This window comes from Anopheles cruzii, chromosome 3, assembly GCF_943734635.1.
Source record: "Anopheles cruzii chromosome 3, idAnoCruzAS_RS32_06, whole genome shotgun sequence".
In the NCBI taxonomy this organism is placed as follows: Eukaryota; Metazoa; Arthropoda; class Insecta; order Diptera; family Culicidae; genus Anopheles; species Anopheles cruzii.
This window is the reverse complement of record NC_069145.1, coordinates 49,285,751-49,309,606: the sequence shown is the minus strand read 5'-3', so window position 1 is coordinate 49,309,606 and position 23,856 is coordinate 49,285,751. Positions and strand designations below refer to the sequence as shown.

The 23,856-nt window shown below is 44.2% G+C and overlaps 2 protein-coding genes across 2 annotated transcripts; one reads left to right on the top strand and one right to left on the bottom strand.

Moving 5' to 3' along the window:
• Window positions 1–946: 946 nt before the first annotated feature.
• On the top strand, window positions 947–11,420 carry LOC128273973 (uncharacterized). The gene is made up of 6 exons (XM_053012047.1): window positions 947–1,028; window positions 8,119–8,377; window positions 8,862–9,007; window positions 9,078–9,999; window positions 10,091–10,178; window positions 11,253–11,420. The coding sequence occupies exons 1-6, from the start codon at window positions 947–949 to the stop codon at window positions 11,418–11,420; spliced, it is 1,665 nt and encodes a 554-aa protein (XP_052868007.1).
• Window positions 11,421–12,860: 1,440 nt separating this feature from the next.
• On the bottom strand, window positions 12,861–23,376 carry LOC128271637 (scavenger receptor class B member 1). Its single transcript, XM_053009238.1, has 9 exons — window positions 23,163–23,376; window positions 22,355–22,523; window positions 17,030–17,121; window positions 16,429–16,935; window positions 16,084–16,343; window positions 15,734–16,014; window positions 15,545–15,663; window positions 15,338–15,460; window positions 12,861–13,661 (listed from the first exon to the last, which is right to left on the bottom strand). The coding sequence occupies exons 2-9, from the start codon at window positions 22,395–22,397 to the stop codon at window positions 13,362–13,364; spliced, it is 1,725 nt and encodes a 574-aa protein (XP_052865198.1). The 5' UTR covers window positions 22,398–22,523; window positions 23,163–23,376; the 3' UTR covers window positions 12,861–13,361.
• Window positions 23,377–23,856: the final 480 nt, after the last annotated feature.

Sequence of the window (23,856 nt, the reverse complement as noted above, 5' to 3'; positions counted from 1 at the left end):
AAACATTGTGTTATGTGTGATGTGAAGATGTACTTCCGTGTTCCGTCGCTTGATGCCGCCCCGGACGAACGGCATCATCACGCGACTTGCAGTGTCGGGCTATCTCGAGCTCCAGTTGGTTCCAGTGCTATCGAAAAACGGCTTCGAGTTATGTAAATTTTATGCAAAACAGCTCACAGCGGTGCATCCGGGCGCGAGAGAGAAATCCAAAACCGCAAGGGCCCAGCTGGAGCAAGGTATTCGACAATAAACATGAAGCTAAATGAAAACAATAACAATTTAAGACACGAACACGTGAAGACGCCAAAGCAGAACTGCCGTGCCAACCCGTGCTGATGTGACCGGCCAGATCCACGTGTGTTGCGAGTGTGTCTGGTGAGAGTGTGAAGCGGGCGAAGAACAACATGAGCCATTAAACGGGAAACCGAAAGGTCATGCCAGAACCTCCGCCGCCGTAGTCGCCTTTACCTAGTGCCGCGCATGTCCGTGTCCCGTGTCCGTGTGGATGGGGTTCGCGAAAGTGAAACAATCAAACAAACGAGGCGAAGCCATTTGGAGAAAGTGATTCGCGATTCGCGCGCGCATTTCGCTGGCACGGACTCGCCGGAGCTTCTGCAATCGGATTCTCCAGTAACTGCAACTGGGAGGCCGCCGATCACTCCTCAAGACATAGTTCCGTGTTTATCAGGTTCACCAGTATCCTCTAGACCGAGTAAAGTTCGTGGTGTCGTGGATGACACACAAAACGACCGGACCGGACAACTGCCTAGGGTAATGAGCCCAGCCACCAGCCCAGTGCTTTTATAGAGAGCGAAAGTCATCATTGGAGAAGGTGTCTAGGCGTTGCCTGGATTTCTGGCACCAACCACCTCCTATCCCAGCCATCGTGTACCGCCGTCAGCAGCAGAATTAAAATAAGAAACGATCAATTACTGGGCAGTGAACCATGCAAAATGCACGAATCATGTGCATGGCCATTTTCCTGCTGATCGTTGGTTTCGTCGGCGCCGAAAACTTGTTTTTCTCAGGTGAGATTATTGTGATGTTGCTAACCCTGTTTTACTAATCAAGCTGCATGAAACGCTCAATCAAGCTCTATCTATCATATCTCTATCCTTAAGATGTTACAAGAATTGAAATATAAGGCTGGCTAAAAAGTAATCCATTATTTTTGGGTGAAATTCAAAACATTATTTAAGATACTTCCAATGGTCCGATTTACGTCAAATATGTACCGTTTTGTTGGAGAATTTGTTGTCTTTTCAAAGATAGGCTTATCATGCCTCTTTTGTAAAAGACTTAGTCGTTATTGGTGAAAACCTGGAGCAATCCATTTTCACAATCCTTTTTTGATCTCAGATTTTCATCACTCAGGAAATTTTGTAATGCGTAAAAAAGGTGTCAATCGTTTAATGCAAGGTCCGGACTATACGGTTAATGCATTAAAACTTCCCAATCAAGCTCCCGGACTTTCTGGCGAGTCACTAAAGACGTGCGTGACATTTCGTTTTCCTGATGGAACACAACACCTCTTCTGTTGGCCGATTCTGGTCGTTTCTGGTCAATTGTTAGCTTCAAACCGTGCAATTGTTGGTAGTAGAGATCTGAATTTATTGTTCAGCCACACGGAAGCGACTCATAATAAACGGTTCCTTTCAAGTCCCACCATATACCCAGTAGAACCTTCCTAGCCGTTATTTCTGTTTTGGCCACAGGTTAAGCTGCTTCACCACGCTTAGACCACGACCGATTCCACACAATATGGTCGTAAGTGACCCATTTCTCATCCCCAGTACTCATTCGTTTAAGAAATGGTTCGATTTCATTCCGTTGGACCAAAACTGTGCAGATGGCCATAATGTTTTTTTATGTAAATAGGGTGGCGCCCAAACATCGAGCTTCTTTGTGAATCCAGCTTTGCGCAAATGACTTAAAACTCTTCGATGATTGATCTTTAGCTCCTGGCCGATGCTCTGATTACTGACATGCCGATCTACTTTGATTATTTCTGTGATTTTATCGACATTTTCTATGACGTGTCTGCCTAGACTTGAACATAAAAAATAACTGAAACGGGTCGACGAAACCAAAATTACATGTAACTAGATGTTAGAGTATCGGGACCACAAACACCATGCACAATTTCAGCGGCCTAGCTTGAATTTTCGCCTTTTTCGGACAAAAAATGTAAAATGTACCGAATTTTCTCCGCGTTGACCTCCATTGTTAACACCCTGTAACTCACAAACGAATAGAACAAAAAAAGAACAAAGAATGCATTTTTTGAAGTGTAAAGCATCAGCTTTAAAACGAGCCTAAACTTGAAACTGTGCGATAAATACTCCACAAGATATCGATCACTAAAGGCATCTACCGAAAAAATAATGGATTACTTTTTAGCCAGCCTGATATGTTTTTCCATTTTATATTTCCAAATCGTGATCGTGATCGAGCTAGAATTTATCTATTTCGAACGGTCCAAGTCCGGCAATATCAACACGTTAGCTTTACGCTAATTGATGGTGTGCTAATCGAACGCCAGCGATTAGTGTACGGCCGGCAGGATGGTCGAGTGTAGAAGAATGGTGCATAAACTCGAAAGTTAATACAGTTCCATGCGTTTACCAGGCAACGTCTCACACTCGCCGGCCAAGCTAAAACGACTAAATCATCGTTATCGTAATTCGAGCCCGTAATACAATCGTTGGCCCGGCCTTGTCCGGGAAACTCCGCTCCCCGATGATCGCACTTCGCACGCATAATTAATAAAGCCATTATGTATTCGAAAGTCCCCGAGCCGGGCAGTGATAGTATCGTCGTTGAATCCGTGCTCACCGTGCTTGCTCGGGAACAAAGATCGATTGGAGAGAAAACAGGAAAGATGCACGGCAAAAATCGATCACACTCGCCGCGTACACACATCCTAGGGCGACGACGCTGCTGCGGGAACGCATGGTCAGCATATTAATTAAAATAAATTACCCAATCGCGTCAATGCGGCTTGCGGCACATTCACGGCACTCGATAAAAAAATAAAAACTCAACCCGAAGTGTTGCAATCACGTTCCGACGTCCGCGACCAGTGGCGGCTAGATCGACGGGGCCAGCCGCACGATCGCAAACCCTATCCCGCAACAAGCCGATGGGCTGAAAAGAAAGGAGGATATGAAATTATGCTTATGGTGGAGCTCGGCCGACCGGCGGTGCGGCCGATTATGTAAACGGTGTGTTGCTCCACAAAAGGTGGCCATTTAACATTTAACTTTCACTGATCCATCCTCTGCCCCAAGGGTGTTCTTTCTACATAGTCTGGTCGCTTCCACGGCGGCGGGCCCTCACCTTTCCCCCCGGGGGGGCACTCGCTCTCGTATGAAGCGGAAATTATATGCTTAATATTGTGCCGCGAGCAGAAGAAATGTCCGCCACACCAGACGCCATTCGGCAAACGCATAAATCGACCCGTTGTTATGTTTCGGTAAAAAAAAATACTCTCGTTCCGGGCAGGACATTGGATAAGGCCTCCCAGTATCTTTGGGCCACAAGCGAGTTAACCTCCAAAACCCCGCACTAGCCAGCCAGACGTGCCGCTGTGTAGTTAGTTAGTTACCGGACCGGAAGCGGCAGTCGTCGGACACGACGTGCCTATGCAAATCACCGGCTCTGGCTCATCTAGATGTCCAGACTGGCGCAGAGCGACGTCGTCGTCATTCGCACCCAGCGAAGTCTCGCCGCGAATAAAATACGGCCAACGAAAGTGAAAACGGATTCCCCAACGGGGGGTTGATCGGAACGGATGCAGTTCCCACCGCGGTGTTATAATATCTCGTGTGAGATCATCATCAGTTACATTAGGAAAGGCGGCCCGAGGGCGCCGGGTGGGGTAAGTGGCGGCACTTGAACGAAGAGCCACTCAAGAGTGCATGAATCGGGCGAATCGATACGATCAATCGATGGGACGCTCGCTTCGGGTCGTTTAGGGAAACGAGATGAATAATAAAGATGCATAACGCGCGCTCGCTGCAGCAGTAATGATCTGTCTGGAGTACCCCGCACACGTTCACCTACCCACGGCTCATGGCGTCTAATTTTCTTCAAACACGATCAATCAATCGAATAGACGATGCGCGAGGCTGATTGGTTCATTATTTCGAGCACCGGAACACGGCACGTGCCCGAGTGGCTCCAAATCCGTTTAGGAACCGCTGTGCCACTTGTACACAGGCTGGAGTTGCGATGGTGAGGTTTCCAAACTCTCAGAGTCACAGTTTTCACTCCACCACCGGGAAATGCGAACATTATTTGATCCACTACATCCGCTCTAGTGGGTATGCTGTGTGTGTGTGTGTGGTACGAAAACAGTTTCTCTTGTTCACTTCCTGCTTGACGCGCGAACCCTTGTAGCAAACGGTTCGATGGTGGGGCACGAAGGCAGGGAAGGTGGATGCAAATTATAACCCTAGATGGATCTCCGATGTCCGCCGACCGGCGACGAGCGAGAAAAAAAAAGGTAAATCCACCGTACAACACGACAACACCGGTAAGCACTACGGTTAAAACTCTCATTTTTCCTTTTCGGTGCCTCGGTTGGGCCCCAAAGTAGGAAGAAAATCAAGGCCGTTGCCGGTCGGCCGGATCACGGCGTTAGAGCGTTCCGATTCACGCACGTCGGGCCAGCGAATCGATTATGCTGTGAATAAAACAGCAATTTAATTCAATCGATTTGCTTTAAATTGGTGAAAGACAGATCGGCACAACTGATGGCGCGGGTTCGGGTTGCTTCTAAACGAGGCGACTGCCAAAAACCTCACCGGGTGGTCCCGATGCGAAACGAACGAAATCGTCCGACGTGATTGCCATTTCTAGGTGACCGCCGGAGGTAATTCTGTTCTCGCCTGTGCCCGTTGCTGTGTTTCATCGATCAGCTTTCAGTGCCCAGGAGCAGTCCCGGGGCAGCTGACTGATGGTTAGCCCCGAAACATGTTCATTTCGGAACACAAAATCAATGCTGTACTCCAACCCATTAATCAGCAGCGTCAAACATCAGGTTTTACACCTTTTTGGCGTGTGGACATTGATACGGGGTTGTTCAGTAAGTTTTGCGCGTCAATAACAGTGGGCGCTGCTACTAGCTTAAATTTTGTTTGCTTATATTGGTACACACTTCATATGAACGTGTATATGAACTGTCATTTCGATCTGTCAATTCATTCTTTGTTTTCGAGCTATTTAGTATCGACGAATTTTTATTTTGGCAAGGTTTAGAAGCAAAGAAAATTTATGAACGAATGTTGAAAGTACATGAAACCAGTTCGCCTTTAATAAAACAGATGCGTTGCTGAATTTAAACGTGGTCGTACAAGCTTTGAAGACGATCCACGTCAAGGACGTCCAAAAACAGCAACAATGACTGAAATCGAATCATCGAGAGACTGAAAGAGCAGCTTCTCGGCAACATTTAAAGCGTTTTCGAAAGAATAAATAGGATTTTGTTTGTCGACCCATCACTAGGGATGAGACGATCCTGAATCAAAGCAAGAGGATAAGGACTGGTGTGAACCTGGTTCTTCGGCTCCGAAACGAGTTTGTGTACAAGAAATCGGTTAAGAAAGTGTTAGTTTAGCATCCGTTTTTTGGAACAACGAAAGGAATTTTGTTTGTGGATTACTTGCAAACTCGTAAAACAATAAATTCTGAATATTTTTGTAACCTTTTGGACCAACTGAACGGAAAAAATCGTGAAAAAGACCCGGTTTGCAGAAGACCACAAGAGCTTTACCACGTTGGCAAAAATCCATGCCCGAATTGTTGAAATATTCACCAGATTGGTGCACCTAGTGACTTCCATCTGTTTCCAAACCTAAAAAAAATCATGCGTGGAAAGCGGTTTTCATCAAATGATGACGTCATAACAGCTGCGGAAGCGTATTTTGAAGCCCTTCCAGATTCTCGCTCCCGGGATGGAATTCATAAATTGGAATCTCGTAGGAACCAAGTGCATTGATGCTCATGAAGGCCATATTAAATAATAAAGTGTAATAAGCATAAAATAATGTTGCACTTATCGAACCGCAAAACTTATTGCACAGCCTCGAATACACCGACTCGCTGATTGCAGTCCCTGATGAGCATGGCCAGCAAATCATATTTTTATAAGCCTCTAAACGTTTCAAAACGATTATCATCCGGACTTTCCGGAGCTGGTGAAAAAAAAATGGCCCAGCAATGCAAAAGGGGGATGAAGCAAAACCTTGGCCACTTCATTTGCCCTCGCGGTGGCGGGCTACTACTCCGCCGAAGTCACGCTAACGAATCGCTAGCGAGGAGGAGCGGGCAGCTTTTACCGTAAACGGAAAAATACATCAGGCGAAAAGAGAAAAACACGTGTGTACAATATAGCGGCGGCGGCTCCTAACGAATGAAACAGTCGCGGCGTCGGGGAAGCGAGTTTCCGCTGAGCGCGCGATTTGCAGGAGACGTGCGCCGCCCGCTTGCCACCGTTACTGGGACGAGCACGGCGCACGAATCCTCCCCCAAAACCAGGCGGCACTGCTAATGCGTGGCCGCCGTGGATCGTCTGTTACGTTTTGCCTTGATGCCCGTTTTGCATGCCCGTTCGCAGGCTACCATTAGCGCGGCCGTCCGAGTTCGATTGCATAATAATATACGGCCACGGTGCCACACAACTGCATCCTCCACCGAGATCCAACCACATCGGAGGGGTGGGGGGGAGACTGATTCGGGTTCACGATCGTGTGGCGAGCCGGGCGGGTGTGCAGGTGTAGGCGGAGAAATTGCTATGTAACGACAAGTAATAAAACATTTCCAAATGAGCATCAAGGATGCTGTAGTACCGCGGGGCACAAGGAACGGTCGACGGTAGGAAGAAAGTGGTAAAGTGGAAATTGCAACAAGAAACGAGCCAACTGAACATCGTCGGCACGGGCGACGGAAGCGGGAGCGTGCGAGAGGAACGGAGCGGATCTTGGTTATAGCAAAAATTCACTTTTCCTTTCATCGGGAGGCATACCGTGGACCGGACTGGAGCATAGTTGTACCCGGCCGGTAGGCAGGGCAGGTGAACACGACGCGCGGCTAACGAGCCTCACTGTGGGGCCTAGCGAACGAGAAGGGTTGGCTCCTAGCCTTTACAAAGCCACAGTAGCTAAACGTTGATTGCATTCGCAAAGGTAGCCTTTAACAGTCACGTCTCTGATTGCAGCGCCACCAAAGTCCTGTGTTGTCTTTCGTCGGGCCGTCTCACCGGAAGCAACCATGCATTCCCCCGCTTTCTGGTTGCGCCCCTTGCCAGTGGCACGGTTACTTAATAGTACGCCGCCACGCCGGGGAAAGCCCTAAGAAATATCATTAAATAACCCCACGGCACTTGCTTTGAAACGTAGTTATTGTTTGTTGAGCAATCGCCGGAAGGAACCACACCGTCCAGTCCAGTGCTTCAGTGGTACTTGAGCTAAACATCTACTCCTTGCACGAATGGATTAAATTGATTAGTGCTGGTGTCCGGTGTAAGACGAGTCCGGTGCCACCACATCCGGTAACGAAGCATTCCGTAGCGAAGCGAAGCAGCACATCGGCTCAATTCGCTATTGGTTGCCCTTTTGCACAGGTTTTGTGTAAGCCATTAATGTTTATCTTTGAATATTGTTGGTTTTATTTTATCCTGCCAAACCCCCTGTTGATAGAGAAGTCGGTAACGCTTGTCGTCATCATGCAGGTAGCCTTGGTTCGAATCTCGAAACCGGCTTGATAACCCCACCCGTTAAAACACAACGTTACAGTAAACAACAGAGATTAACATTGTCCCTGTTGCAGAATAAAAGAGATAATAGATAAGAAGAAGAATAACGGCAGAGGTGCCAAAGAAGAAAGCGCTCCTTCCGCATGTTACGAACAAGCAAACCAAACAATAAATGTTTTAATCTGGACCCCCAACTGAAGCTCCTAGAGTCGCAAATTGATACTTAACTATCTTATCAAACTGACTGTGAAACTATTGTTCTGTATGGTACTTCATCATCCACCTGTCATTCCGACCGTAGGACACATTTAAAGGCATCACAAAATTTTGGAATTTAATTCAATTAATTTGTTTTCATTCAGACTGCGGTATTCGAACATCCCGTCGTCAACCGCGGAGAGACTTCACCATGGCCGATCCGATCGGCAATCACAGTCGCGGCGCACAGCCGTTGGTCCGAAACGCCAAGATAATGCACGGAACCCCGACGATGGAAGGTCAGTATCCGTGGCAGGTGTCACTGGAATTGCTTCACCCATCGTACGGTTTCATCGGGCACTGGTGTGGTGGCGTACTAATTGATCGAAATTGGGTTCTCTCGGCCGCACACTGTATTCACAAGTACGTATTTCTTCGTTCAATATTTACTCTACAATCTCGGTGGGGCACTGCAGGATTCGCTACTGAGCAGGAAAGGCAGACATTTTAGCTCAGAATGGGCCCTTAGGCGCGATGACATTTCACTGTCACCGTAGTAGGTTCTGTGCAGGACTGCGATTAAGCACCAACATGTAGAGCGAAGAACTGTCCACAAGAATAACCGCATTCCAGAGCCGCGCAATCTAATCGTTCAATCGTTTCAATTATTCCAATTTTGGCCCTTTTTGGACTGTAGTCGCACGTGAAAAACAAACACACCCTGAAGGCTCTAGTTTCGGACACATGAGAAATTCAATACTCACCCTACTTTTGGCAGTGACGATGTGCCTTGTGAACTTTGTCGCCCTTAATCTTTTGCCTGCATCAACCGAGGTTTCACTTGAAGCCAGCCAGCGAAATGACTTATCTACAGTATCCCGATTTGTTCCCTATTCTTCCCTGCCAGTGACTTGTTCAATCTACCTCTGCCGGCCTTGTGGACGGTGGTGCTCGGTGAGCATGACCGGCAAACGGAATCCGGATACGAGCAGCGCATTCCGGTGGACAAAATTATTCTGCATGAAAAGTACCACAACTTCAAGCACGATCTCGGTAAGCAAAAGGAATGATCCGACACCCAGCACACAGCTACCTGACTCCCTGCTTTCTCATAACATCCTAGTGCTGCTTAAGTTGGCGCGGCCAGCAAACACGGCGCCAAACACGAGGGTGCGAAAGATATGTCTTCCCTTCGCTGACTTCAAGGTGAACAGTGTGGCATTTGACCCGCGTCCGGAACAGCAGGAAAAACCAACACCAGCCGGCCAACCCACCTATTTCTTCGAGCGTGAGACCAACGCCGAGGAAGATCCGATCACATCATCGGTCCCGGAAGATTCGGAACCGTTTCCGGAGTCGGTACCATTTCGGGATGACAACTTTCTGAAGCGCTTAAAGAGTTCTTTCGAGCAGAACGCACTCACTGGCCGCACGAATCAGCCAAGGACGGCACGGTTCATGATAAATCAACTGGTCGCACGGAAGCTCCGGTCGAAGGGCCACCGGCACAATGGTGAAAACGAAAGCCCCGCGCAGGACGTTACAGGCAGAGATTTTCAGTCAAACGCGTCGAGCAGTTCCGCCCGTCGTGTTTTCACAATTAGTACTGCGCGGCCGGTGGACAGAAGTAGGTGGCGAACGCATGGCAGCAATGGTATGCGTTGGAACTTTCATCCGCTGGCGGAAAAAATAGCCGTCGACAGTGGCGATTCGGCGAGTCATCAGCACCGGCGATCCAGTATGAACAGCAAGTTCGGGAACAATAGACGGCGGAACGATAAATTTTCCCATGCACCCGTATACTATCGGAACGAACCGAACTATCGGACCGAGGACTTGCTCGATCATCCGTCGATCGAGCGTGAAGATATCGCGACGGCGGCGGCGGGCGGATTGACGCCGGAGGCTGGCGGCTCGGCCGGTGCGATGCCCGATACGTCACAGTATGTCGACTGCCTGGCAACAGGTTGGGGAAAATCGACCATCGACGATGAGTTGACCGATGTGTTGCTGCAAACACGGGCTCCCATACAGGCCAGTAAAAAGTAATTACCACCACAGCCACGGTCTTCGGCCCCCGACGGAGTGTATCTGTAGTAATTTACCATTTGTTTCGCCCATTTGCATTGGCCGTAGGTGCGAGGAAGCGTACGGTGACTTCATAAAACTGCACAGAGGACATCTTTGCGCCGGAAATTTAGACGGTGCCGGTGGAACGTGTGTGGTATGTATCGTTTATGTTTCTACAGGGTGTCCAAACAAGCCTTCTTTTTTTCATTTGGTTATAAAACAGAAACGGCTGAATTTTTTTCAAAGGTTAAACGTTTATCTGAAAGATAGATTCTTAGAATTTATGTATAAAATAAAGTTTTGGTTGTAGGAAATTGGGAAATATGAAAAATTTATTTCCAAAGTGGTAGGTCGTCAAATCATTCGTCAAAAGCACATTTCATTGAAGGTCATTTCCACCTCGGTGGCTATGTTAATAAGCAGTATTATGGTTCGGAAAAGCCACATATCGTGCAAGAGAAGCCAATGCACCCACAACGAGTTATTGTTTCGTGCGGATTTTGGCTGATTGGTTTTTCGGCGAAATTGAAGTTGAGAACTTGGACGGATTTGGTTTCAACAGGACGACGCTACGTGCCATACATCGACAGTCACAATCGATATTCATGTTACACGAACAAACAAGTAACTATTGTCGACCTTAAGTTCCAAATTCAAGTTGCTATTGCCGAAATAGGACCAGATACAATCGAAAATGTACTCAAAAATAGGTCGACCGAATGGGCTACTGCCAAACCAATTGTGGTAGACATTTGACTAAAATTGTTTTTCATAAGAAAAATTTAAGAATCAACCTTTCAAATAAATGTTTAAGCATCGAAAAATATTCAGCCATTTTTGTTTTATAACGATATGAAAAAAGAAGACTTGTTTGGACACCCTGTACCTCAATCAGTAGTCAAACTAGTCGACCTAGTCATACTCCACCTTACCCGATTGCGGACTCGCTTTCGGAGAAAAATGAACGAAAGTCTAAATGAATGAATAAATCTGCGATGTTGCATGTTTGTATACGACATGACATGGGTGGATGGGTCTAACAATTAAATGTTAATGTTAATGTTAATTGAACAATTAAATGTCGCCTTACCTGCTGTAAAAAACGAGCGTCAACTAAAAGTACTCTACTCTGTAATAAAAGTGTTGATTGCTGATGAGCTATTTGTTAATTGCACTTTTTGATGTTGTTATTTTTATCGCCAAATTTTTTTTGTTCTTTCATATTTAGGGAGATTCTGGAGGACCATTACAGTGTCGTATTAGTAAACGTGGACCGTGGATTTTGGTTGGCATTACTTCATTTGGATCAGGATGTGCGTTTAAAAATTATCCCGATGTGTACACGAAAATTTCCTTCTACCGGCAGTGGATAGCAGAAACTATACGCAATAATTGACGAACGTTTCCGATAGCACAAACCAGTGACCATAGCTTCCGCCATAATTAATACAAAAAGGAAAACGTCCACGTGAGGGGCAGCAGAGGCCGCGAAACCACATATTGTGATATTACTTTAGCTCATAGTATAGAAATTAGTTATATTCCTTCAATGGCAAATATACAACGACTACCTAGCAGCTCTACACTGGAAGAAACCAATGTAAATGTATTAATATTTCATGTCCGAATGAGTGGTGCATTTGTTCTTATCCAATTCAGGCACGAGGAACTAGTAGCAGAACATGTGGACGCAGGATTGTGTGTTGTTTTAATTTTCCTGCTTCTTCTACTTCTAATTTAGCATTTGCATTTCCTTTCATGCATTTTCCACTACTTTTCCATCAGGTATTTCTCGTTGCTATTTGCTACATCTGTTATTAACTTGGATTAAGGCACACTGAGAGTAACTGAAGATCAAATTCCTGATATTCAATAATTGAAGATGAAGATATCACAATATCAACGATCACCGATGAATTGCGTTAAGTTACAAACGATTGATGTGAATGCTCAGAATACAAATACAAGTCGGCCGAACTACTAAAACTGTTTTTGTTTTTTACCCAATGTAATGAGTGGCTTTCATTGCATGCTGTTGATATGTGCATTTGATTTATAGCTCATGTTTATGAAACATTTCTTATATTTTCAGTAAACTATGTTCTAAACGGTAGTGTTCTAAATATAAAAGAACAATTTGATTTTATTTTGAACAAACATGCATTAGGCTTTTTTAGATATTAAAAAAATCAAGCAAAGAGAGTATATGAAATTTGAAGATTCCAATCGTTTTTCTTTGTGGAATCTTGAGAAATGCTAGATAAGACCAACGCAACTCAGTAACGTTAATGAATGTTAAGTACAAAACATTCAAAGCAATCACCAAAAACACCGCTATTATGAATTAGTACTGCAAAATCGTTGTTGTTACTTGGGATATCTTGCGTAAGTGTTACATATTTCATACAAACCTATTCGACAGATTACAGTCTGCTTTGGTGAGACTTCAGCAAGTCTTCTACGAAAAGACTTTCTACAAGCATATGATTACGTTGAAATTTCTGGCCAAAACTGAACTAAAATGATCGAACAAGCACCGATTTCGGTGGATATGTCCTGTTGTTTAATTGTTCAATTTTTCCAATTTTTAAAATAAATTTGTTGCTTAAGAAAACAAGAAACGTTGCTAAACAGGTTATTGTCTCTCAACGAACTGACTGTGCCGTGTTTATAATTTCCAATCAGTTAACGCTCTTAAAGAAAAACCCAGTCGTAATGAAATGGTTTGGGGTATTTGAATTTATCTTTGCGTAAGTATATTGCCTAACAAGCGGCTTACTTTGAAGGCCATAGAATGTGGCTCGTGTTGTTTCATGGCGAAAATCCTCATAAGACATGTAACAGTATCAAGTTGTACATTTCTCCATAGTCTTCAAACTCCACAGTCAGCAACACACTTTAAAGAATTTTTAGTACTCTGAATCGATTACACCAAGAGTGTTATATTTCACTAATTACCATTGATTCTCCCAGAACATCTTATGACTGCCGTAGATTACTTGTACCCTAAATGTCTAGCGACGAGCTAAAATTAGTTTAACAGTATATGTCAATATTATATTTGCTGTAGCCTGAAAAGGTGTATTTACGTCTAGTAAGTATTTAACAAAATATCACAATGAAATAATTGTAACGAGTGTCCTTCAGCACTGGTTTAATATGTTCCTCTCTAACTGTGTATAGATAATTATTCTATAAGAATAATCAATTCAGTTCAATAGTTCCCGCTCGGGTGCAGAAGATCCCCAGAAGACTCTGGTCACCGTAGCGGAAAGATGCTCTAACCAACGAAATAAGTTAGCCGTAGTGTATTGTGGCGACCCACTGATGATTAAATTCACGCATAGTTCTCTATCAGGAGCGGCTCCCGACGGATTGGCTCGCCTTCTCCATATTTTTCTAATTCTTTTCGCAGCGGATACGGAATCATATTGACGGTGGAATACCGGATAGATTTTCGAGGATCGTATTCGAAGGTGGTCGCTTGTGCGGAGCACAGCAACAGTAACGCTGCCGTGGCGAGTAACGAAGCACCCAGTAGTGCTAGCAAACACACGAACCCTGTCTGCAAGTATGGTGCAATTCCGAACAGCAAGTTCAGCAGCAAAATCAGTTCCGGTGTGAGCTTTTCCAGCGACTGAAAAAGAAAATGAGAAAAAGCTTTAGACGATAAAGTATACAAGTTGATAAAGTATACTAGTATAAAGTATACAAGTGAAACGATAATTAGCCACTCAAACCTGGTCAAACGGTTAATATGCAACTGATCCATTTGAAAAAAAGATTTGGGAAAAACGGAAATGCCACAAACTGAAACACCCAAACACTGTGCTTAAAAAGGCAATCACTTGATGGAAAACTGGTCAGAGAAAGTATTGTATCATTTAAATGGGAATTACTTTTACATGCGGCTAACTCACCACACTTGGCTCATACTGGCACATACTGGCTAGATGGCACATACTTTGAAAAAAGTAAATTTTTAATTTTAATGCAATGAATTTTTGTTTTCTATGAAAAATGTATCGTTTCACACTTGTGGATAATCATAATCTAATAATAGGAAAATAATAGGCTGGGGAAAAAGTCATGGACATCTCAACAGATTTACAATGGTCCGATTTGCGTCAAATATACACCATTTTCTTGGAAAATTTGTTGCCTTTTTAAAAGCACCTTAATACTGTCTCTCTTGTAGAAGGCTTGGTCGTTCTTGGTAAAAAACTCGAGCAATCTTTTTTCACAATCCTTTCTTGATCTCAATTTTGATCTCTTTCTCAATCTCATTACTTAGGAAATTTTGTAATGCGCTAAAATGGTATCAATCGCTTCGTGCAAGGTCCGGACTATACGGTGGATGCATTAAAACTTCCCAACCAAGCTCCCGGACTTTCTGGCGAGTCACTAAAGACGTGTCTGACATTTCATTGTCCTAATGGAACACAATTTTTCTTCTGTTGGCCTATTCTGCTCGTTTCTGGTCAATTACTGGCTTAAAATGGTGCAGCTATTGACAGTAGGGATCTGAATTTAGTGTTTAGCCACACGGTAGCAGCTCATAATAAAAAAATCCTTTCAAGTCCCCCCATATACCCAGTAAAACCTTCCTAACCGTTAGTCCTGATTTGGCCACCGTTTAAGATGCTTCACCACGCTTAAACCATGATTGTTTTCACACAGTATTGTCGTATGTATCCTATTCCTCATCCCCAGTACCCATCCGTTTAAGAAATGGTTCGATTTCGTTCCGTTTAGCCAAAATTGCGCAGATGGAAATTTGATCCATCATGTTTTTTGGTGTAAATAGGGGCTTCCATACAAACGTAACGTAACGTAACGTTCCATACGTAACGTCTCATACGTAACGTCCCATACAAACGTTTTCGAGCAAATCGAACCAAATTCGGCAGGTGGGAGTTTTGGGGAAGGGGAAATGTTCTGACGAATGTTTGAAACCTATCCCCTCTTTACAAACGGAGACTCCCATACAAAATCTGGGTTAATGTTAGCAAAGCTCGGATAATTTTCAAGCAATTTGAGCCGAAGTCAGGTGGTGCGAGTTTTGTCGATCGGATACGATATCGGGAACCGGGGGAGTAACGTAAGGTGGGAAGGGAAACGGAACGAATACGTCACCGGGAAGCCCGATCGTCTGAAAAGTAAGAGTAACGGGAAGCTGATCGGATACGTCACCAAGAAGTCCTCTGAAACGCCTCCCAATCGAGAAATAAGGATGAAATGAGGCGCAGTGACGCGCGCCGGGAACAGCTAGTAATAAAGATAATAATAATAAAAAAAAAAAATAAAGCTTACCATTTCTGCCCATATCAGTGGAATGACAGTATTATGGAACGGTTTCAGTTCTGAATTGAAGCTAATGTTCGATAACAAGCTGATTTGAACGCGAATGTTCGCCTGCATCGGAATACCGAGTTGCTGCAAGGAGCAAAAAACGGGAATTAATCGGCAATCTTGATACAACACTGTCATTGCATCATGTTCGAATGTTCAATCACGTACCGGTTGCATAATGATAACAGCATCGTGCTTCTCTTTGTTTGGGTTTAGGCCGTCAATCGCCTGCGCGAGAGATGGATCACCTTTGTAGAAATGGGGCAGTGATACTGCAACCGGGATGTCTAAAAAAAACATTGGCTTAGAGATTTCACAAACCTTGCACCATTGCGCTCGGTCAGATTGAATACTTACTGTACCAGCAGGGACTCAAATCTCCCAGGCCCTTTGGAAGACACTTATTGTTCCGGCAGTAGCATGATGTGTACGGATCGTCGAGAGAGCTTTCAAACGCATTCTCTTGTATGGAGAACCAATACGCTTTAATACCGTCCACTTCGCCCTCTCTTTCAAACCCAATCGGTAGTGTCCGGCAAAATGCTTTTCGGTACACTTTGAAGACTTCTTTTTTGGAAATGTTTCGCGGAAAAACGGAACCATCGTACGATCCTTGCAACGTGTTACATGGAGTGTTTCTATATGAAAGGCAACGAACGAATGCTTAACGATTTTGCTAAAACTAATGTTCAGGGCAATGAAAGTACCTTTTCTCGGCATCCCAATGGTCTTTCGAAACATAGCCCCAATGAGACAGCCCCGGTGATCCGTTCCACAAATCGATCGAGTAATCTCTGATCGGCTCATCCTCGTCGCCGTTGGAAACTATATCCTGATAGTAGTCCTCATGTATCAGTGGGTGATCGTCGCCCGATTCTGTATCAAAGCTGTCGTCTTTGGCCAGTTGCTGACTTCGTACTGATTCAGGTAGGTTTATCGTAACAGTGTCTAAGCCGTCGTCAAACATCTACGATCAAGAGACGCGAGCAGAAGAAAGAAAGTCAATTTCATTAAACTCCTAATCCAATAAGTAGAGCTATTCACAAACATACCCGATCCAATATGCCTAGCTTTTGAAAATGGATGATGTCTGGCAGCAGAGTGGAAGCGATTTTCACCAGCGGATCATCGTACCCCCAGAGAAGGTCATGTGTGGTAATGTTCAAGATCGGTGGCATTCCGAGGGGCCGTAGCGCCGCAGCTACGGCGAGGGCAGCAAACGTGGACATCCTGTAAGCGGCACTCGACACCCCGAGCAGGGCAATGTTGGGTATCATGATGCGATCCGCCTTCGGATCACCGACCGAACGCTCAGGAACGAAGACCTGCCGCCGCACGGGCACGAAGCTGAGTGTTCCATTCGGGTTGAAGGTTGAGTTACGGTGTTCCAAAAACTCCTGATACACGTATGGGCCGATTTCCTGGAGCCGCAACCGCTCCTCTCCTCGCATAAACGCTTCAGGGTTGCTTACGTTGAACACGTAAATACTGATGAACACCTCTAGTGGCGGTTTCTTCCACAGACGATTGAGGAAGGACCCTTCGTACATGGACAGTTTCTGTAAATGGCACAATGTCGAATAGAAACAAAATAAGTTGCCGTTGGGTGCAGTTTAGCTCACACGTGACTCGCGGATCAACAGTGGTACCTACATCTTCCACAATAACCTCGGTGGGATCAATCACGATGATTGCGTATGCCAGTGTAATAAACAGTACACCGAGACAGCAAAGCCTAATAACTCCTTCCGAAGACAATTGCAAAAAAAAACAGTCAATGAGAGAGAAGATTAATTCAAAGTTGTCAATTGTACAAAAAAAAGCACAAGCAAATAGTGTCGGAAACACCAAACCCTATCCAAAAGCAAAACAAATCATCATCAGCATCGAGCAAACACTTGCGAGGCACACAGTCAATGCCATGAGCCGCACGGACTTGTCCCGCAGGGCGTCGTCGATCGAGTTTAACGCCCCTAAACGACGCAGCCTACCGAATCAACGCACTTATGCGGTGAGATCTTGGTCACGATTCAACAACGTGTCAGCGTGTCACGTCTGCGCACTAGTGGCACCAAAGTTCATGCACTCGTAACCTCGAGACCCGCGTAAACTGACAAATGACCCGGACCGGCGCGGTGGAGCATAAGTGCAGGAGGCCACAGTTCGCACAATCTCGGACTCGGAAGATACAAGCCGACCAGAACCCGTTACGTCGTCAGGCGGCGGCGTCCAGTGCCGGCCATCCAACTTACCCTCTCACACTCCGACCCCTCTCCCCGCAGTAAGCGTGTTACTTGCGCTTTCATTTGTTTGTAAACAACAAACCCTCGTCCCTCGAAGCTCTCTCCTCTCGTCCGGAGTTTTCTCCGGATCTTCGATCGGCCAGCGATGCGGCGGCGCTGGGAAAAGAAGTGTCGGCGGGAACGGCGGGCGAGGTGTGACTCACAAACCTGTTCATGTGATCTTGAACGGTCGATATTGGAACAACCCAACCCATGCTGAGGACACAAAATCATGCTGAATGCTCGGTGTAACAACGCACATCGCTTGTCGGTTCGCCGCACCGTGGCCGTCTGTTGTCAGGCGATATTTTTGGAGAGAATCCGTGAACCCACTGAGACAATAGTAAAAGTTCAATGTCATCGGGCACAGCCGAGCGGCAACGAGTTATGAAACAAGTTAGGATACATCTGCGTCTGCAGCGCGGCGGTCCCTGTTTTGTGATCAATCCGTGTTTCCGAAAGCATTCTTCGTGAAGGAATAGATTCGACCACTGCTGCTACTTTCTTCCATCTTTTAGGTAATTCAGAGATGCATTTTTCAATACTTTCATAAGAAGTGAACCGCTATGCTGCCAAATCGTTAAAAATGCAACGGAACAGTTTACAGTTCCCATCCGACATTTTCGATGCCGATTTTGCGATGTAGGGTCGAGCGTTGTCATATTGAAAAATCAGTTTATGATGCTTTTTATATCATTTTCGTCGTTTTATGGCAAAACTTTGCCTCAAATGCATTAACTGTTGTCGATGGGATTGTCCATCAATAATTTCATTAGGATTTAAAAGCTCATACTGCACCACACCTTTCGTATCCCACCATATGCACAGCTTAACCTTTGGACTGTGAATATTTCGCTTTGGTTGCGTTGCACCTAATTTACCAGTATTGCCCATGTCTTTCTGCGTTTCTCGTAATAAATTCACTTTTCATCACCATCATCCATTGGAATACGATAACTTTCGACAGCACTTTTCTTCATATGGAAGTAATGAAGAAGTACCCCACGCCAAAACACTTGACCAGACACAATGCTCGACATTTTCAGATGCTTTAAAAAGATGTGTTTTGCACTTTAACAAAAACAATCTACACTGCGTTATATGCTGTCAAAGTAGTAGCTGTCAAACACATATTTCAACAAAAATGGTGACTTTAGTGAGTAATGGCATCTACTGAAAAGCCGTATGAATTAATTCAAAGTCCTAACAGAATGTACAGCTCATCATCAATTCATCTTTTAAACGTAATAGTAGTCCGGAGTTACGGCCTGTTGTCCTTACTTCCGCTTGGGGATCTGAAAAACAGTATTTGTGCGTCTAATAAATAGTTTGCGGTCACGATGTAGATCACACCACTAAGTAATCAGACGACTTCCGTAACGTGTGTCGTAAGCTGCTAATCATAGGCGACACCGGGGTACAGTTGCCTCTCTGACCGATCACTACCTCCAGCTTGAATCGATCGATTTGAGGAATTTTTCTCAATGAACTACTAAGCTTACGTTAGCCCCCACGCCAGGTCTGCCGGGGGAGCAAACAGGGCTAACCTTTGCCACGGGCAACACGTTGTCGCAGCCTAGTATAGCACGTGAATCTTACCCTGTAATTGAACTCGCGAATGATTAGAACTTAGTGGGTCATTTAAAGCTGTCGGTGTTGTTGTCCTTCTGTCCACCGATCGGACAGCAGGAAATCAGGGACGCTGAGCACACACGTTGCTCCCATAAACCGGTTACTTTCACGCCACTGGGTAGACCACAAGTAACAATCGCCCGCGTTCCCCTTCCTGGAACATTGTTTCGCAGCACACAATTGCCAGTGAACATGCGGCAACAAAGCGGGTGAAACCATAACTGCCCGTTTAATTGGTGGTGTATGATCAGTATTCACACTAAAGAGCGTACGGGTCATAAAGGGAAAAAGCAATATCTGTACGGTGACACTGGTCGATGAAATGATCGGGGTTCAGCAAGTTTGCTCGGGGCAGGAAGTCAAGGATAAGACGACACTCGGCTGCTTCATAAAGCAGTGATTATTTATGGGAATCCTACGAGCTGCGCAGTGCAACTGCATTGGACTAATCCGACCCGATCCGGGAACCGAGCAGCACGTGTGTGCTCGCATGGAGACACTGTTCGAGCTTCGAGCGAAAGCGTCATATTCTATTCTAGGTATTCTGCAATCCACCGACGAAAGCCAAGTCAATCGCCTAACCCAGTTCCCCTAAGAGATTACACAAATCTACAGATTTTCGGGGCTCCTAAACCGTACGCCCACACGGTCTGGTGGCAGGATTTTGCGTCTCCCATTGCCATCTGTGTCGTTCAAAAAGTTGGTGATGTTGAACCATGGCAAACATTTTTGTCTCTCGTTCGCCGCGGGTGAAGGTCAAATGCGTGCTTTGATTCATCTTTGCAAGGATATTTCCGTTAAAAGGCCAATTTAGAAATTTTTGCATAATCTGGTTTTGGCTCTGTTCATTCAGCTTTTGAAGCGGAAAATATTCAAAATTTAGCAGCCAAAATCGTCAAGAGAGAAGTCTCGTTTTACAAGCACGTTGCGCATAATTTAACTAGATTTATGCTCCATCGCCTAGCAACTTAAACAACCAGTTGTAGAAAACAAGTTTTGCGAAACAAATCTTATACCTTTTTATTTCTGCCTCATTTTATACCGTATTTACATTGCACATTTTTCCAGCATCATCCAATTGAAGCCAATATTCATCATATTAAACTATTATTATATGCAATGATCAGCAAGCAAAGTGATAAATCCAATTCGGGCGTAGTCGCATTAATAACTGTTGGTAATACTACAGACAATTTCACTTCATTTCGATCGTATTGCTTAGTTTTATTTCGGTTTTATTCGTAAACTTGAATATGTCCGTAAGCCATTTCAATTGTTTACTTTCGTGTCAGCTGTCGGAAACTTTGCATGTGTTTTTTGCACAGTCCACATTTTAGAAAGAAAAACCGCCAAAGCCACAGCAGAATGATCGCAGTGCTGAAAGATAATCAAAAATCTTTTCGTTCGGATTGTAAACTTTTCTCTGGTTGATAACATGTCCGTGCGATCGAATGATTCAATTGGGTTCGAAGCCAAACTCGATCATTTTGAAAATTTATGATTGCTACCCAACCATACCTGTACCCAACCATGCATCGATTATGTGTCGTGTATGTGAGTGAATTATTCAGGGTGTACAACAATTGATAAAATATTTATTTTACTTTACTTTGGTTGCTTTTACTATTGCAAGAAAAGTTTTCCGGATCAGACTACAACATCGAAAGTAAGAAAAGCACAATCAGTTGAAAACATCTAACTGTTCTTATAAAATGAGGGTATTCTTAGCCACAAAATTCGAAATAACATACAAATCCTATCCACAAGGGTTCTTTGTGAAATTTAAAGGCCATTAAACTGAAACTATAAGCCATCATCAAACTTCGCTACAGGATGTATCGCAAAATACGCGATCAATAAAACGATGTACTCGCAAGCTGGCAACATAACGACTAACGGCAGTATTTCGAGGTTTCGTGAACTTGACGCCCTTCAAAGGTTGCCCGCAGAAGAAGAAATATCACTATTACTACAATCTTTTCTCGAGCACTCCGTGTTTCCGATTGGATGCAGTACAGCTGAATGCCTTCAACTTCAACACATTACGATAAGTACTGACGGCGTCACTGCTCGACCTAGCCAGAGTGCAACATTGCATGTGAGAGCACTACAAGGACCCAGAGCAAGTTTCAAGGTCCTTGCAACGGCATGTTGCTACGCGGCAGACACTGACTGTTTTTTTATCGACCAGCAATGCTTTCGTCACACGGCAATGATGGATCGTGGCAGATAGCGTATCATGTAGCCACACACCGGCCACACTAGATTGATTCGACCTAACTAAATCCTGTTCTGTACATCACTTTCCATTGAAACTAAAATGAATGTGCCTAAAAGTACATATACCAGCTAGTGATAACAAGTGGAACCTACTCGCTTTTAGCGAATTTCTAAATTTTTCTAGACATATTATGGTTATCTAGCGATCGTCCCTGTCTCACGAATCAATAGCCGTATAATGAACATCATCATCCTGCAAGATCACCAAGGCCAAGAGTGATTGAGGTACGGAGCACACCCGACAAAGACAGTTATTATAGAGCCCTTCACTAGGTACATCTCGCCATTGGTGCTTGCATTACTAAACATTGCATTTCGTTAACATTTGACCGCTATTAAAATTGTGAATACGCCACGTGGATGCATGTCAGAACGCGTGATACCCCCCTGTCGCATGGCTTCACACACGGGTCTTAAGATTCAATGCAAAGTCTCACGAGATTCTCGAGCATGGCAAGGTTAGGGCAGGTATGGTAAGAGGTCAAAGCTAAAACGACAGTGATAAACTCGTGCGATCAACATCCGGATCGTCCCACATTATACCCGGGTCATTATCATCATAGCATTTTTTCTTACACCGCTCGCTAGCTTTTAAACTCGAGAACTACCTATTTCATCACAATTCACATTGAGAGAGTGGCTTTCGGTCTTGAAATGTATGCTTTTACAACGCTCACTAAGTGATCTTTAAATACTGCACGTCAGGACAAACCGTAAGCAATTTAACCAACAAATTTAAACGTTTACAAATTACAAAAAACCCACTTAGTTTAAATCTACTTACTCTTCCTTCTCGCGGCCAATGGAAAAGTCGGTGTGGTAGTCATTGTGCGTGAATGGATGGACGGTTTGCTTGTAGCAAATGTTTTCAACCAAAGCAGAAGATCGTTCGTTCTGCTTTCCGATCAATAGTTTACCAAAATTAAAGCAAACGACGGTGTCTGTCTGCAAATCTGTGATCGATAACCAGACAAAAGGAAGAAATTTAGCCGGTCAGCTTAATGAATTATTCATTATTGAAGGTAGATGTTTTCTTAAGCCATCGAGCAACTTTGTGAGATAACTTTATTTAATTTTAGACTGTCGCAGCCCTAGTAATATTATAATAATCGATCAAACACCGGTGCATGAGCCTTTTCTGTATGCTTACGCTAAAATACATATTGAATTGATTGCGCACATATGATTTGAATAATGAAATGAACATATGAACCAAGAGCAATTAGCATTAAAGAAAAAGAAATTGACCGACAATCGTTGTTTGATATAATTTAAGATTGATAAACTTTCGTTTTTATATGGTAATTGTAAAACGTTTTCTTTTCTATTTGAGCTTTTTTACCACAAACATTTATTCTACGATTCAACGATTATAAATGTGTATAGCCATTTTATATTGTTTTAAATACAACACGCCATCAAAATTGAGCAGAAGAAAAACTTTGTTGCTATTTGATTTCAGTTTTTTATCACTAAAACGAATTGGCTATTCTTGGATGGCACTATAAATTCCACACTACTGTTCAGCGTCATCTTTTCAGATTTCCTACAATATGTTCACAAACTAAAACCACTAGAACCGAATAAATTACCTGATAACTGCTTTAAACAACGCTATGCCTACAACCGAACGCAGGCTTTATCACGTGTATGATATTGGCTTCCTAAAGTTTCATTTGCTGGTTTATTCCTATTCGATTTCTTTAACTTAACGTTCACGAATTTAAAAGCAACCGTTGCCAATTGAAGCACAAATTCACATCATACAGCCTCGGTCACTTGGCCACTATCACGAAACTTATTACTAAAAACTCAAACTTCTGCCTCCAGCTTCTGTTTGAGCCACCGGTTCGAGAAAGAGTTCGCCGAGCGAACGGCGAGAGATCTTACTCACCAGAAGGTGATAGTGCAAGTAGGACTAGAGCAGACGGGGTTCTGTTCTTTATATAAGCTACCACCGAATCACTACCACGATCGCGCGGTAGAAAATACTCTCCACATGTCAGCAACACACTAGTGCACACGCTTGTCTGTATTTTCAAGAGATCTTGCTTACAGCATGATGATTCTCGCGAGCGGGAGAAGTATGTGGTCGATTTGGAGCACGAAGATTTAAACGAGTGTGTAGAAGGAGCACGCACAAGAGAGCATGCAGAACTGGTAGTGCGATCAATTTCCTTTCATGTTTTACCAGCATGTCAGTTACAATTTCGAACTGGCGTTGCAGGTTTACAATGGATTTAGTAAAATAATAGTGACAATATCAAATAGTGTCTTGATCAACGT